General features: G+C 41.5%; 1 protein-coding gene across 2 annotated transcripts; it reads left to right on the top strand.

Moving 5' to 3' along the window:
* Positions 1–156: 156 nt before the first annotated feature.
* Positions 157–14,578, top strand: lrrc9 (leucine rich repeat containing 9). 2 transcript variants are annotated; one of them, XM_079574151.1, is made up of 33 exons: positions 157–250; positions 551–613; positions 830–1,048; positions 1,120–1,260; positions 1,342–1,405; positions 1,483–1,553; positions 1,863–2,045; positions 2,450–2,605; positions 2,694–2,872; positions 2,933–3,064; positions 3,147–3,320; positions 3,403–3,520; positions 3,917–4,046; positions 4,113–4,256; positions 4,327–4,451; positions 4,530–4,712; positions 4,779–4,898; positions 5,071–5,262; positions 5,362–5,484; positions 5,570–5,704; positions 5,799–5,976; positions 6,057–6,277; positions 6,356–6,478; positions 6,546–6,676; positions 6,752–6,860; positions 6,940–7,079; positions 7,661–7,797; positions 8,365–8,582; positions 9,391–9,459; positions 12,722–12,847; positions 13,527–13,671; positions 14,012–14,159; positions 14,247–14,578. In XM_079574151.1, the coding sequence occupies exons 2-33, from the start codon at positions 554–556 to the stop codon at positions 14,278–14,280; spliced, it is 4,428 nt and encodes a 1,475-aa protein (XP_079430277.1). In that variant the 5' UTR covers positions 157–250; positions 551–553; the 3' UTR covers positions 14,281–14,578. The 2 variants fall into 2 exon arrangements, with proteins under 2 accessions (XP_079430277.1, XP_079430278.1); XM_079574152.1 differs by lacking the exon at positions 157–250 and adding an exon at positions 275–351.
* Positions 14,579–16,590: the final 2,012 nt, after the last annotated feature.

Genomic DNA, 16,590 nt, shown 5'->3' on the forward strand with positions numbered 1-16,590 from the left:
ACTGTTCAATATGTTTGTTAAATTTCACGTGCCAAGTTTTGCTAAAAGTCCTTACGCAACCAATTTGTCTCAAGACTTCGCTAAGCCCAGACGCGTCAGTGTGGCGCCCTCTCGTGGCCCTCCGGTGTATCTGTCATGTAGGCCTACATGGCTCCTTAGCAACCGCACATACGCGCGCATACAAACAAGTGCCCCAAACATTTGTGGACCCAGAGCAACAAGAGGAGCACAGAGGGCCTTCCTGTATGGAGTGAGCCCACAAGTAATATTAGCATTTCAACATTGTATGTGCAGTTGTGGAAAACACGGACTTTTTTCCATTGAGTTCTGCAAAAGTCATCTTAATCACTGGTAAGAAGACAAACTGCATGGCCGGTTCCTGGCTACTTGTTACTTTACTACTGCACTCATGATTGTGTTTATTATGTTTTCTCTTTCTATTTAGTAATTGTCTCAAAATAAATGCTGACCCTTTGTTTGCTTTATTTATTATCTTTACCTAACTTCTTCCTTTTATTTTATTTTATTTTATTATTTTTTTTAATGTAAGGGTATGACCGCCATGGCACACAGTGAGAAGTTTCGTGCTGATGAGGAGGTGCTCAAAGAATTGGTGAGTAATATAAGGGAGGGGAAAAAATCAGTATAAAATAGATACAACATTTTTACAAAACTTTACATACATTTTGGACTGTCTTCTAGTTGTTTGCACCTTTATATGGAGTCTGTGGTTTTAAAGATGTTTGTTTAAAAAAATGAAGTTGTTTTGTGGTTCATTTTACCCCACGAGCGGGGTAGTTCATATTGATATTCATATTCATGTTAACAGTGTTTGGCCAACGGCGTATCCTATGACAAAATTGCACAAGAAGGACCCCACGTCAGCGCCTTGGAAATGTTTTTTTCAGGTTTCCCTCGCATGGTTGCACTCTCACGTTTCCCCAGCCTTTCTCACTTGACTATAGTAGGCCAGAGCTTACAGATCATTGAAGGTCTGGAGTGCTGTCCACAGCTCCGTGAGCTCTGGGTAGCTCAGTGCCATGTCAGGGTAAGTGGACAAAATGGAAAGTTTATTTGATAAGTTCTAATTACAGTGATAAAGTATATATCTCATTGCAGGACATTACAGGTCTGGAGAATTGTGTACAAATAGAGAAACTCTATCTCTATGAAAATCAAATAGACAACATAGAGAATTTGCAAATGTTGATCCAACTTCAAGTCCTGTGGCTCAACAACAACTGCATCAGTGAGATAAAGGTCATCAGTGTGTGGTGTTTATTGTAGTCTCCTGCTGTGTGTACATTTTCTTTAATGTAGTCTTCTTGTTTGTCTTTTTAGGGGCTTGATAACCTTCAAAACCTCAGAGAACTAAATCTGGCTGGCAACCGTATTGAAACGATAGGTAAGATTCATGTGCGGGGAAATGTTCTCTACAGTTCTAAATTAAAGATAAACCTATTTCCAAAATGGCTTCTCCAGGTCGCCGTCTGGAGCCTAATGTTAACCTGGAAAATCTCAACCTTTCGGCAAACCGAATAAGATCATTCAAGGTACAAAATCAGCCCATTTCATTAGAATTTTGGCTTGTAGTTTGATCAACAATTGAAACACATTGCAACCATCAATTTTAATGGACCCCCCCTCCATTTATATTTCATTTCATTTATCTTCACTCATCTGTAGTTATTTGTTCCCAGGATTCAGCATGTCGTGAGATCAAAGACTGAAACAGACATATAGATAATTCAAAAGGAAGCATAGTCCCAGTGTATTATAGTATCAGCGAGGGTCATGCATACTGCAAATCTTACAGTGGCACGTGTTTTCGTTCCTAAGAATACATCATGTTTCTGCCTCAGGAGCTGACATATCTCGCTCTTTTGCCACGGCTGACGGACCTTGCACTCAATGACCCCACCTCGGGGCCCAATCCAGTCTGTCTGCTGTGTAACTATGCCACACATGTTATATATCATATGCCCGGCCTCCGCTGCCTTGATACCTATCATGTGTCTAGCAGCCAAGTCAAAGAAGTAGCTGAGGTAAGTGTTACAATGGTACATTTTCTACGTTTTTGTTTCTTGTTGTGTACTAGGACTGCATGTTTTATGTACTGTTATCACTACGTGTTGGATACACTGTGTGTCTCTTAAGCTCTAAGTCTCTCTATAGCTTCAAACGGGGGTGAAGTTAGAAGCTACCAAGCTCTTCCACGTTTTCCCTTTTTAAATAAAGTTACACACACTTAAACATGTAACATCTAAGCGGATAAAAATGGGCACTATATTGTAAGGCGTAATAATACCTTAGGAGCACTTTGATTTTACTGTGTGGCTGTCTGCAAATGATGTATGACCAAAATAATTGCCGACTTTGCTAACAGCACCTTAAAGAACTGGCTATTTAGATGTGCTACTATTGTAATGTTTTCTTTTTCTCTCTTTAGTCCACTGTGCTGAAGAAAATAATGTACTATAACATGCGTGTGCGCGTGGTTCAGCAGACCCTGGCCGAGACGGTGCACAGGCTGACGGAGAAGAAGAAAACAATGCTCCAGGTTCCTGAAGAAAGCATCCGCACTTTAAGTCACGCTTTCAAAAATGTACGGTATAAAAGCCAAGTCCTTTTAAGCCTGTGGAGATCTTTTGTGTGTGTTTTTTCTACAACGTGCTTTTGTTTCGCTTGTACAGCTGGAAAGGGAGCTCTCGAGAGTGACGAGTGACTGCAAAGTGTCCACGGATTGCTCAGAGGATGGACAGTTCAGTCAAACGAATGGTATCAGCTCAGATCCAAATATGGAAGATAAAATTCGCCTCAAAATGGACTCCATAAGAGAAAGACTAACACTGTGGAGCGAGAAGATGGATGAGTAAGTTCACGTTTATGCTTGAAAACAGGTGTCAATAGTAATCACAGTCACTCTACTCAGAGTGGAAGCCATGCATGAGCGGGATGTAGCACATGCCACCAGCTGTATGGAGTATGCCGTCCAGTTCCTCCTGATGGAACTAGAAAGTGTTGGAAATATTCGTTTTGAGGAGGGCTGCTCTTCTGACCCTTGGTACTTACTATGCTCTGTAGCGATCATAACTCTTTCAAGATTCACTTTGGCTTGACTATTTTTATTACCCTCTTCCCAACAGGTTTTCGTCTTGTTGTGACCTCTTTCATTCCCGCTTTTCTCTCTCGGATTACAAGGCCTATGATGTTACCGGGGTGAAAATCAGCAAAGTTATTCGCGTTCACAACACTGCCCTGCGGCTTCAGTTTGAAGAAAAACACATGCTGCTCAGTGACGAGGCTCCGTGTCTTCCCCAGTAAGTCAAATCCATAACGGCCGTGATTGATGATGCGTTTAGTGTAACTGAGTGTGGCCTAAAACAGTGCAATCTTTAACAGGAATTATAGGCGAAGACTGGAGTACTTGTTCTATGTCCCTGACCCCGGAAAAAATCCTGAAAAAGAGGATATTTTGCAGATTTTAGAGAATGGATTTAAAACTGCGGCACAATATAAGGTATGTAGTGCTAAGGTAGTTCGTCACCCTCAAGGTTCTGTAGCTCATATTCAGTTTTTCACTTTCTTTGCCTTGAACTAAGGAACCTTTATTCAGAATTCCAACATAAAAGCATTGTTTGGTTGTATTATTGCACTGATAGATTTAAAGGAATCCCAAACTTTCACACAGATATCAAAAAAGTGTAAAAGTTCAAGTAAAAAAATCTGCTTTGTGGTCAATTCTATCAGAGGTAGGAAGTTCATACTGAGAACTGAAAGTGCCTTATCGGTGCAACAGAGTTCCAAAAACTTTTAAGTACCATAAATTGCAAAAGTGTAAACTGCATAGACATCATCATGTTGATTTTGTGATCAGTCCCTAACTGTAATTGCATTTATTTCATTTAATGTACAGGCTCTAGGAAGAGAAGAGGCTGTTCCTTTGACAAACAGCCTCAGACTGTGTGAACAATATCGGATTGAGACTCCAATCGACTGTAACCAAAGCGCCTCACATGTCATGGACAACAGCCCCCTCAGACCTGGTACACATCTGTTACCTGTTTTTTGCAGCATTGTTAAATATAATTCAACTCTATTTTGGTTCATAGGTTGGGTTATTTTGTGCAAAGTGCTTCTTGGAAACAGCACACCCATAAGAAATGACGAGCCAGTGGAAAAGGACAACTATCCTACTGCCAATTCTGTGTACATGAACATGGGCAGCGGCACTAAACAAAGAAGCAGCAGCGAAAGTAACACATATCAACGCAGTAAAAGTAACTCTGTAATACAAAATGATTCTATTTGTGTGCTTTTATTCAGAGGCACCTCATTCTGCAAAAGCACAAGCAGGTCACGACTTCAGTCAACAGCACAGAAAATGGTTCATATTTGACAACGAGCTTGTTCTACCGGAGTACATCATATCTTTTGAATATCTCACCTCAGTACGTTTACGCACTGTCTTTATTTGAATATATTGACTGCCATGATCATCATATTTATGCATGTTTACTGTGTGTCAGAGTCAAGAAGAGGCTCAGCAGGTGTGTAGCACAGAGAGAAATGGTACTTCACCCAGTGAAATACTTGTGGACAGGAAAGTCCTGAGCATGGAGCCTGCACTGAAGCCACAGCCCAAGCTCATGATCCTGGAGGAGAAAATGCTGCTAAATGTGGCGCAAGCAAATGTCCTCAGTCAGATTACGGTAAATGATTGAGCAAATGTTTTGATGTGAAAGCGATGAAATGACCTTTGAACATTGAATCTCCAGGTGTTGAACCTGCATGGCAACAGTCTGAGCGAAATGAAGGACATTCACCGCCTCACAGCTCTCAGGCACCTCACCATCAGCTTCAATGAATTTAAACGACTGGATAACATTCGCCACATGGTAAAAATAACACAGAGTTTGGACATATTGGACTATAACGGTATATCTCTCAAAATAACCTTTATAAGCTTCTTCCCTAAAATGTTTGATATGATGATGTTCTGTAAATTCATTAATATGGCACCACTGGATGTCTCACACATTGCATTGATTTTACTTGCTGAACTTTTAGCACAATCTAGAGTTTTTGGATGCCAGCTTCAACCGCCTGGTGACTCTGGAAGGGATGAGAGGGTTGCAAAAGCTCAAACACCTTGATGTGCGGTGGAACAAGCTGACCAAAGCGAGGGAAGACACCGCTGTTCTGACAAAACACACGCCCGCTCTGTGCAGACTGGACACGAGGCACAACCCATGGAAAAAGGTAGGCTCTCTAAACTGTTTTTTTTTTTTTTTACATTACAGGTATAGAGGCACAATCTAAACAATCCTTTTTCTTCTCTTTTTTTTTTTTTTTTTACAGGGAAAGTTCGTGAGAATGATTGCACTGGCTGGTCTGAAGTCTCTCTCTCACCTGGACGATGAGCTCATCACCGAGGACGACGCGGCTGAAGCTGTTCGTGCTGCGGAGATCAGAATCACACAGGTTCATTTGGACTTCGATGTCTAAGTCAGATTAAATAAATGAAATGATTGCTTATGTACTAGTCATAGATGCACTGTTATTGCAGACGTGTCTCATAGTGCGCTCTTCTACGACCACTGAACGTCCCCGAAGTCTCACCCTGCTTTCTACTGCCCACTTCTTGTGCGGGCTCAGTCAGAAGGTGTGGGACACGAGTCTTCAGCCGGACTGGATGTCTACGGTAGTGTACTTGGATTATTGTAAACCACTGAGCAAACGGATGACAATGAAGTAAGGCTGGATTAATTGCTTCCCCATTTCTGTATTTTCCTCAGATAACAGCTCTGAACCTTGACGGTCTGATGATTTCTAAGCTGACTAATCTCAATGGATTGGTAAACCTGCGCTGGGCTTCCTTTAATGACAATGACGTCTCCAAAGTGGACGGTCTCGACTGCTGCCTGAAGTTAGAGGAGCTTTCCCTGAATAACAACAACATCACCACTATCAGCGGTGAGAGATCGCCGCACAGCGAACACTCTTATCGGTTCTGTATGAAGTTTGTAACAGAAGACATTTCCCGCTTCTTGTAGGTCTATTGAAACTGCGTTCTCTAAATAGGCTGAGCTTGGATGGCAATCAGCTGACTCACCTGGATGCTTCCGTATTAGAGCAACTCCCCAACCTCACCTTCCTCTCCCTGGACAGAAATGCCATCTCCTCTCTGCATGGGATTCAGAGGGTCCGCCCGCTTTTGGAGCTGTACATCGGCAACAACCACATCTCTACAACGCGGGATATCTATTACCTCAAGGTGTCTTTAAGAAGGAAAAAAAAAAATCATCCTGCTTTACTGTGTCATTCGCGTGCGTAAATGTTGTCCGTCTTACAGGGATTGACGAACCTCATCATTCTGGATCTGCACGGGAATCCGTTGGTCGAGAAATTGGAAAGCTACCGGATTTACGTCGTCTTTCACATATCGTCGCTCAAAGCTTTGGACGGGATTGCGGTGGTGAGTTTAAACTTGCATCTTCGTTTGTAGTTTTTATCAAATGTTTTCGATATTTCTTTACTTTTAGGAAGCAAGTGAGCGGGAAAATGCAAAGGACATGTTCAGTGGGCGGCTAACATCGGATATGGTGGCCGAGAAGCTGGGCCATTCCAGCTACACAGACATTGCTTATCTGTCCATTCCTTCCTGCTCCATTCGGTGATGACCTGAGTAAAAATATCATTCACAGAGCAGCACATTTTAATGAATGCGTTTTTTTTTTATCTCTCACAGACTGGTCGATCTGTCACCGACTGACCTGTTCTGCAGCCTGCGGAGTATAAACTTGGACCATAACAACCTGACATCCTTCTCTGGCCTCATCTACCTGGCGAACATAAGGGTAAAGCTTGGGCGCACCAGTTTCGTGCTTGCTTCCTTTACACAATTGTTACACCAATAATATGCATATCTTTTCACAGTCGCTAAGTCTCAACTACAACCGCATTGAGTCCATCCTACCCCGACACAAGGCGCCCGCTCATCTGACAAACAGACAGATTCTGTACAACAAAGTCAGCTCCAGTGGCTACGGCCAGCACGGGCAGACCAAGGGCAACAGGTAGTGCCTTTATCTGATTACCTGTATTTAAGAATGTGCCTTTGTACCCCCGAATTCATATATATATACATATACACTTATTTATTTATTTATTTATTTCCATGTTAGGGATTTTCTTACATTTGTGACAGTTGTATTTTTTATCCAAGTAATGTTGCCTTTCACCAAAAGAGGGCAGCAATCTTCAACCGATGTCTCTGCCCGCCTTTGCTGATCTATAATGTAAATGCTCCTGGCTGCACACGCGCTATCTTGTCATAGTGTTATTTATCTGTGCAGTGTATTTAATTTCTATGAAAAAAACAAGTCAGTTAAATCAGTGCATGTTTATCGTTTTGTACTCTAATGGATATATCTCAGTGGACAAACATTCAAAATGAAAATAACTTTTTTTTGTTCAGTAACTTATAAAACCAGTTTGTTTATTCTAGCCCGTTGTGGCCTCCCTTCTTTGTATTCCTATGTTTTTTTTTCCTTTTCTTTTGTGCACCTGCGAGTCCTGCCAGGTTAAACGAGGCAGCAGGAGGTAGCTCCATGTTTCTTTGAGATGTAACCAGGCGTTTTCTTTGCCACTCTCCAAGGGAAGCCGTGTCCATTGGCGGCCTGGAGCCGCTGATGGGGAGTCTGGAGGAGCTGCATTTGAGTCACAATGGCATCTCCAATATGGCCAATCTTCAGCTCAGCAGGCTCACCAATCTGAAGGCACTCTTTCTCCCAGGTATGTATGGTTGACATAGTGCCCCTTCTCACAAAGCTTGTCATTACTAACTACACAGACGGTGAAAAGGCGGCCGCTAAGGGCAGACCTCCCATAGACGCGAGTTCATGTTAGACAAAACGCCAACAAAAGCCCCACATCCTGTATTTTTACAATCTTTTTAACACCAGCGAGATTGAGTTGTTTTTTTTTTTTTTCTCTGGCTTTGAGCTTAGTCCATTTTGAAAACTTGTTTTGAAACGCTTCTTTTTGAGGACACAGAGAAAACGTCTGTAAGCCCTTATTCGTAGCTTATACTGTATGTAAATAATGTGGCCTATTCATTGATATATGAGTATTTCAGTGAATAATAGTTTGTTATGACAAGAATTCATTCATTTATATCTCTTACTGGAGATTGATAAAATATTTTGTATCCAGTTTGGCCGCACAAAAATCCATATGATGATAAAAGGCATTCACACATGTCGAAAGGCTGATGCATTATTTCACCAGTAAAGGAATAAAAAGTCGTTCCACCTATTTACTTCGCTGCATGCATTTTGCCTATATGCCCTGTGTCCGTAGGAAATGAGATCGCCCAAGTAGAGGGTCTGGAGGGGCTTCACCTTCTCAGAGAGCTTGTGCTGGACAAAAACCGGATCAAAGTTTTCTCTGAGAACTCCTTCGTGGGCCTGACCGCACTTTTAGAGCTGCACCTTTCGGAGAACCGCGTCCGTGAGCTCAGCCACCTGGAGCACATGGCAGATCTTCGGAAGCTCTTTCTGGCCTCCAACCGACTGCAGGTAAATTCATCTACTGCTGTTGTTATTTTTTTTTTCTTGTAGTTTGGTCGAATGTAAGTCTATGGACGTTGTTTGCTGCTCACTGCAAACAAGGCAGATAACGTTCAATCTCTGTGCGCTATTTTCAATGATTACGCCTGAGATGACAAAGCTAACATGTCCAAAGGTATTTCCAATGCCTGAACAAAGCATAATATTGGACTTTTAAATAGCTCTCGCTGAAGTGATTTCTTTAAGAGACCATCAAGGTCACGGCGCCACAACTTTTACTGATTGCTCTCTGTGCCAAATGGGTCAGATGTTTGAGGATGCATTTTATTCCGATTGGTGCCGTATTACTTTTGCCCTTTGCAAAGTAAGACATCAAGTATAGTAATCATGACTCATTACCGACCCGCTGTTTGCGCACTAGGGGTAGCATTATGCAGAATCCAGTTTGATTGAAGGTCACAGATGTATGTACGAAGACAATCAGGGTAACATGTAATCAGCCTCTCAGCCCACATCTCCTGCTCAATGGGGACAAGTCATTTGCACTTTTATTCCCTGTTCTCCCCTCACCGCCTTAATGTTTTCACGCGCTCAATTAGGAAAATACAGCAATCACCCAGTGCAGTGATTCTCCCAGCGGGGGCCCCTCTTTTGAATCACGGCCAAGTTCAGCTATAAATCCGCACCCCCTTCTCCCTGACTCTTTGCCCTGTCCAGGCTGAATGAGATTAATACAAGCTTGCGTGTGTAATAAACTGCCTTCCATTATACATTAAATGAAGTGTTCGATTTGCTTGTCAATCTGTGCCTCACACAGGATAATGCAGAGTTGGAGAAACTTGAAGTCCTCCCATGTCTGACAGAGCTCTGTGTCGTCGGCAATCCCGTAAGTGTTGGTTCTCCCTGCACAGGCCCTAAAGTAAAAGAGAAACACAAAAGGCTTGATCAAACTATTTGTAGGCGAGCACACAACAGAATTCCATGTTATTAAAAATCTCTTTACTGATCTCAGTGACCCGTCTCATACACACAAGGCTACGGCAACTCAAAAATGTACTGTTCAGCAACTGCCTCAAGAAACGGAAACGTGCGTATGTGAGAAGTACAATGACAATGTCTGTATCTGCAGCTGCAGTTCACCAAAGGGGGCTGAAAGGGGGACCAGTACTCCACTGTTATAGCGATTGACCAATTTCCGTTGCTTAGAAGCCATGCTCACAGACTTTTACCTCAAGTTGGCTGAAGCAGACTGTCACTAAGCTACTGGCTCATAACTAGCTATGAGGCGGGTCTCTTTCACTGTAGTAAACCATCAGTTCTGTTTAAATTATATTTTAAGGGGGCGCATGCTGTTTGCATAGTTAGAGGGACCTGTAGGAGAAGAATCTGGGCACTGGAACATTTCATGAATGTATTGTATGAACTGTTCATCTGAGCATTTCTTTGACTGGGTACATTCAGTTTGTTTAAGAGAACAGAGCCCAGAGCCCATGCTCAAATTCACTGATCACGAAGGACATTGCAAACGAGCCTTAGCTAAAAATCTTACTTGCTTGTTACTTTGTCACACGTGTCCCTCTTGAATAAATGAATAAATTGCTGTTCATGCTCCTACATAAAATGTATGTTATTTATTGCCCGAGTGCCCAGATTGAGCAGCATCACAGACAACTCTGCTGAGCAAAGTAACAAAATACTACAGACTGGGTAACATCACCATCTGCAGCTGCTGGATAGACCTAAGAAGAACACAACCCTGGACCCAGTCTGGAGAGTCATGCACAGCTGTGGAGCATCTCCCTCTCTGCACCCCTACCCTGGCTCTTTCCTTAGGGATGTAAACCCCAGCCAAAGACTACCCATGAGACAGTATATGGCACTGTGTGGCACACGAAATCACTACTTTTACTGTTTACCCTGCCAAAGTCAGGCACAAAAGCTACTCCTGGCATGGTCCCCCCACTGTGGTGCACTGCCCTGTAGGAGAACATGCAGTTCAGTGAGTGGACACGCTGGCTCTGGACTGTGCACTGCTGAAGGCTGAGTTCAGCTGAGCACAGAGCTTTCAGCTGGGTCATACAGCTTTATTTACTTTTTTATCCACTTGGGATGAGGAACTGTGAGGTTCTAATAAACCAAGAGAAATAAAACTTTCAAAATAAAACTATACAAACTAGTAAGTATTAAATTGTATTACCAAGATGAATCAAACTCCGTAAAAAAAAACGTGCTAGCATAGTCTGCCCAAGTTATTTGATTTGTTTCAAAAGCAAAGCCTGTGTTTCATTGTTACAAACAGTAAACAACTACAGAGTCAGGGAATTCTGCTGCTGGCTGCGCTGGTTCATCTGGGTTAACCTGACATAATAATAATAATATTTGTCACTGATTTCAGTAAAAAAAATGATGGAGTGTCATAATTAGTCTATGTAAATAATAACATGTAACATCATGTTGTTTAAAACCTACAGTGCCTCTCGTAAGTATTCATACACCTTGAACTTTTGCACATTTTGTCATGTTTACGACCCTAAACATAAAGATTTTATTTTTATTTTTTTACTGAACGTTCACACACAAGTAACAGACAACTGTGAAGTGAAAGCTAAATGATACATGATTCTGTTATTTTTCAAAAAATAGAAAACCGAAAAGTGGGGCTTGCATAAGTATTCATACAGCATGAATGAATACTTTGTGGAACCCCCTTTGCTGTAATAACAGCACAAGTCTTGGGGTTTAACTCTACAAGATTTGCACATGTAGAGACTGACATTTTAGCCCATTCCTCTTTAAACAACAACTCAAGCTCTGTCACATTAGAAGGAGAACGTTTGTGAACAGCTGTTTTCAGACCTTTCCACAGATTTTCAATAGGATTTAGGTCAGGACTTGACTGGGCCATTCTAACACATTAATATGTTTTTATTGAACCATTCCATTGTAGATTTAGCTTTGTGCTCCGGGTCATTGTCCTGCTGAAGGTGAATCTCCGCCTCAGCCTGAGTTCTCTTGCTGACTGTAGCAGGTTTTCCTCCAAAATGTCTCTGTATTTGACTCCATCCATCTTCCCAACTATTCTTACAACCTCCCCAGTCCCCGCTGAGGAAAAGCAGCCCCACATCATGATGCTCCCCCCCGTATATTTGACACTGGGGATGGTGCACTCAGGACGATGAGCAGTGTCAGGTTTGCTCCATATATAACGTTTTGCATTTGGGCCAAAAAGTTACATTTTTGTCTCATCTGACCAAAGCTCCTTCGTCCACATGGAGCTGTGTCCTCCATATGACTCTTAGCAAACTTTAAACAGGATTTCTTATGGCCTCCTTTCAATAATGGCTTTCTTCTTCCACTCGTCCATGAAGGCCAGATTTGTGTAGATACGACTTATAGTTGTCCCATGTACAGATTCCCCCAGCTCAGCGGCAGGACTTCACAGCTCCTCCAGAGTTATCTTGGGGCACTTGGTTGTATTTCTTACCAGTGTCCTCCTTGTTCAGTTTGTTAGTTTACGTGAACAGCCATGTCTTGGTAAGTTGGCAGTGGTGCTTTACTCTTTCCATTTCTGAATGATGGATTGAACAGTGCTCCGGGAGATGTTTAAATCTTGGGAAATCTTTGTATAACTTAACGCTGCTTTAAACTTCTCCACAGCTTTATCCCTGATCTCTCTGGTGCTCCTTGGGCTGTATGATGTTGTTTAGTGACCAATACACTCCGACCACAGCTCTGAGGGCCTAAAAGAACAGCTGAAATTATACAGAGAGTAGATTACACACAGGTGGCCTCTATTTAACCGTTAGGCCAAGGTGTTCTGGAGTCATTAGAAATGTTTTAAAGGCAATTTAATGCACTCAGAAAATGCTGTATGAATACTTATGCATGCCCCACTTTTCACTTTTCTATTTTTTGAAAAATAACAGAATCATGTATCATTTTGCTTTCACTTCACAGTTGTCGGTTACTTGTGTGGGAACGTTCAGTAAAAAAATCTAAATAAAATCTTTATGTTTAGGGTTGTAAACATGACAAGATGTGCAAAAGCTCAAGGTGTATGAATACTTACGAGAGGCACTGTACACTAACTATATTGAAGCAGTGCATGTTCTATATAACTGAATGTGAAAGTGAGTGTGTTTTTGCAGGTGGCACGCAATTCCCAGCACCGAACTGCAGTGGTCCTGCACCTGTCCCAGCTGCAGGTTCTGGACGGAGTGGTTGTGACTGTGGAAGAGAGGACCAGAGCTGAACTGCTCAGTATTGAGTCCTCGGTGAGAACACACAAGAGGCTGCTTCTCAGCTGACTCTTGAAGAGGCTCTCCTGTATCAACCCTGCTTCAGCATTTTCTACTTTTTAAACTGGAACAGTGCGGCCCTATCAAGTAAACAGAAACACTCTTGCATCCAGTAGACAACAGGCTCCAGTAAATCAGAATAACAAGAATCAGGCTCCACGAGTGTTAGTGATTCTATGCCACTGTAATAAGAGCCAGTGCAGTAATTCTCCGGCAGCTCTGAATTAAAAGCAACCTAAGCCTACTGGCATCATCCTGCTGATTAGATGAAATGTGCCCGCCTGATAATGCACCAGTGGTTTAGCCCCTATTAGCCAGGTCAACACAACCCCCTCTACGCATCCAGCTAAATGTGAACATGAGAGTAGAGATGTGCGGTTTATCATTATTACAAATACAAACATTTACGCTCTATTGCCATTTGATTCGATCTCTTTTATGTTACAGGGATTGAGATTGTCTTGTCATAGGCTACTGTATGGAATTTAACTTTAGTATAATGGTAAAAGAAAACGTGCAGAAATACTTGTCTCACTTGCAGTTTTTTTTATACTGAAATCAGTGACAAATATTGTTATTTCAACACATACGTTTACTTGTTTCGGGATGACTTTTTTTGCAGTGATGACTTTCTCTTCTTCTTCTTCTTTCACAGACCTGCCCACAGTTCTATGGCGCTCCTGTCCCCGCTGACATAAACGTGCCCGGGCTGCTCCCGCTGATGTCCCGGAACACAACTCTAAGAGCCATCCCTGTGAGTGCTGGGCTTCAGAACCACCTCATCCATGGGCAACAGCCAGGTATTAATCACACCACTCGGTTTATGGTGTCTGATACAGAAAATGTTCAAAATATAAACTCAGCTTTTCTGTATCATGGACGCTGACTTGAATTTACCACCAGAATGTGTCTGCAGTGAATGCATAGGGTCTGAATAATGTAGATATTTTTACAAATAGAAAAGAAATCATCAGTCTGTAAATATCAACCTGCTAACACTCATATTTCACTACATAGTTTGGAGCCTGTGCGCTGTAGTATTTGCCAAAGCCAGAATTCTACCTACTCTATGGATTTAAAAAATGTTCATTATGCTGATTCTATGGCTATCATAATGCTTTTTTCTATTCATGATCCCAGATAAGAAGCACAAACACGGTAATCCTGCTCGAGGTGGTCAAAGTGAGATGAGACCAATCCGCAGAACTGGAGCAAGTCAGCCCAACACAGGCCTTTCTGATGGGAACAGAGTCAGTGCGGCGTATTCCCAACAAGAGCAGAATGGCAGGTTAGTCAAATCTCAAGTCAAAGCTGTTAAATACCTGTTATACAATTTCACATAAGTATTGTTTTTGCTTTTTTGTTTTGTTTACAGATCCTCAAACGCTGCAAAGCATCCGCACCTCTAATCCAGCCTGGAATACATCATTAGATTTAACCAAATAAAAACGTTGAATAAGTATCATGTCTGTTTTTATAGCAGATCACTAACTGAGATAATCGGAGGATGAAGGGTTTTAGTGTCATTTCCCGAGCTTTGCGATGCGTGGGCTGCAAACAAGCACAAAAACAGCCACAGATGCAAGGGTGTGTGCGGCTGGCCTGTCACGTCCAGAGAGGTCAGATGGATCCCCAACAAGTGGATAATCCCGCTTAGCACACCTCTCTGTGGACAATAATCTGTCGATGCTCAGATAAAGATGTAATCTGGAGTAAGGGCCAAATGGATTTTAGAGATTGCGTGATTGTAACCTCTTTATGAAAGCCTGCAACTTAGGTGGAAAAAAACCTACTTTACCTCACATAATAACACTTCTGTACAGCGAAAGTCAAGTCTTTGTCCATCTGTATTAGACACATGCTGACTTGCTTTTTTTAAAATTCCATTTAGCCCTTCCTTACCTTTGACCTTTGTTACCAGAATTAGAACACACAAAGAAAAGTCTGTTCATTTCGTTTTCTTTTTTTTTTTTGCGGACCACTTTTTGGAGTGTAGTGTTTGTCGGAGGCAAAAGTGAAAATCCCTGCCCAAACAAGCCCCTCTAATGCATGTACTTAACTTCACTTAATTTGTGTTAATTCCCAGCATTAGGCACGGCTAATGACTGCTGCAGTGAGTGCACTGTCATTACTTTGCTCTGGCTGACATCAAATGGCAGCTGATGGACTGCTGTGAAAAAAGAAGCTATTGCACAGATTTGGGTGCTCAGAGAGTGTGCGTTAGGTATTGCAATGGGTAATTGCAAATGGAAGATGTTTAATAAAACGTTGGCTTGTGTGAAGTACAACCACACAGTATACAACATATAGATGAACTCCGACAGATAGAAGATACAGTAAACATCAAAAGATTTTTTTTTTTTAATTTGAAGTGAAGCCTGATGATTTCCTTCTGTAGACTATTGAATGGAGCATATGGATAGAAGCTGTTTAATAGGATGGAATGTGACAGGTTTAGTTTTGTTGTGCTTGAAATAGTGCCGGCCTCAAGAGGGAGCTGCCAGAGACAAAGAGAAGACTCCCTCTGCTGTGGAGGCTGTAGATCTAATCTGCTTTGCTTGTTTGGATTATATAGCCACATACTCACATACACTGAACACCGCTCTGTATGGGGGCATTACTGTTGCTCCACTGCCTGCATGTGCTGTGTGTGCATTTACAACACCATTAGTCCAAGACTCTGAATAATTGCTGAATGAGGCGTTATGTTTGATGCTATCTGCTCTGGTTTCATGATGTTGGGGGTTGACAGTCTGACAGTTTGCACCTTGCCAGGAACAAAACTGTCCAGGACATTCAAAAAGCAATGCATTACTGATAGCATGAGTCCCTCACACCATGTTTTCCATTTCAAAAACACACAATTATAAAAACCAACAGACGTTTGTTGTTTTTGTAAAGACGAAATTCTCTTTGCATAATTTCAGCTGCTGAAAATAACCTATTGTGAGTAAACATGAATCATTTTCTTTTCAACAAGGATAAATTATGTCTCAATTTATTTATTTGTTTTACTGTCAAACACCCTCCACACAGAACCAATATTTCCATAATGCCTATCTCTTTGAAATGTGTCATTGAGTTATTGTTGCTGCTGTCATTTTCCTATAATTTGTTTCTGTGGAACCTGCGCATGAATCAAGCACAGATAAAACACAGACAATTAGAATGAAAAGTTGAAGACCTTTTATTTCCAGTACATTTCAATAAGAGCACACAAAATAACATGTATTTTTATCACATTAGAAAATGTTTGTGCTGTTGTGATTTGAACAGCACAAACATGAGACCGAAAAGGGTAACACTTTATTTTACACTACCCTTGATACATTATACCAGACTAAATTTAGTACAATGTAATGGGCTTTGTAACAATGTGTAATAAGTTGTACCTAATAAGACATAATTCTAGCTCTAACCCTAACCTTAAGCCCTAACGGTCTTGTGTCCTATTACATTAGAAAGTACTAATACAAGTTTTTCCTTTGTTTACGTACTACATAGGATACACGTTTTCACAGATTGTTACAGAGCACATTACATTGTACTAAACTCAGTTAGGTACAATGTATCAAGGTAGTGAAAAATAAAGTGATACTCAGAAAAGCTGCTCTTGGAACAGTTTTTAGTTGTTTTTATTACAGTAATTCCAAGTGTTTTAATTTTATCACATCAAATAGAACAACAAATAAATCTAATTTAAACAGGTTGTGGTCAAA

This window comes from Gobius niger, assembly GCF_951799975.1.
Source record: "Gobius niger genome assembly, chromosome: 16".
NCBI classification, from domain to species: Eukaryota; Metazoa; Chordata; class Actinopteri; order Gobiiformes; family Gobiidae; genus Gobius; species Gobius niger.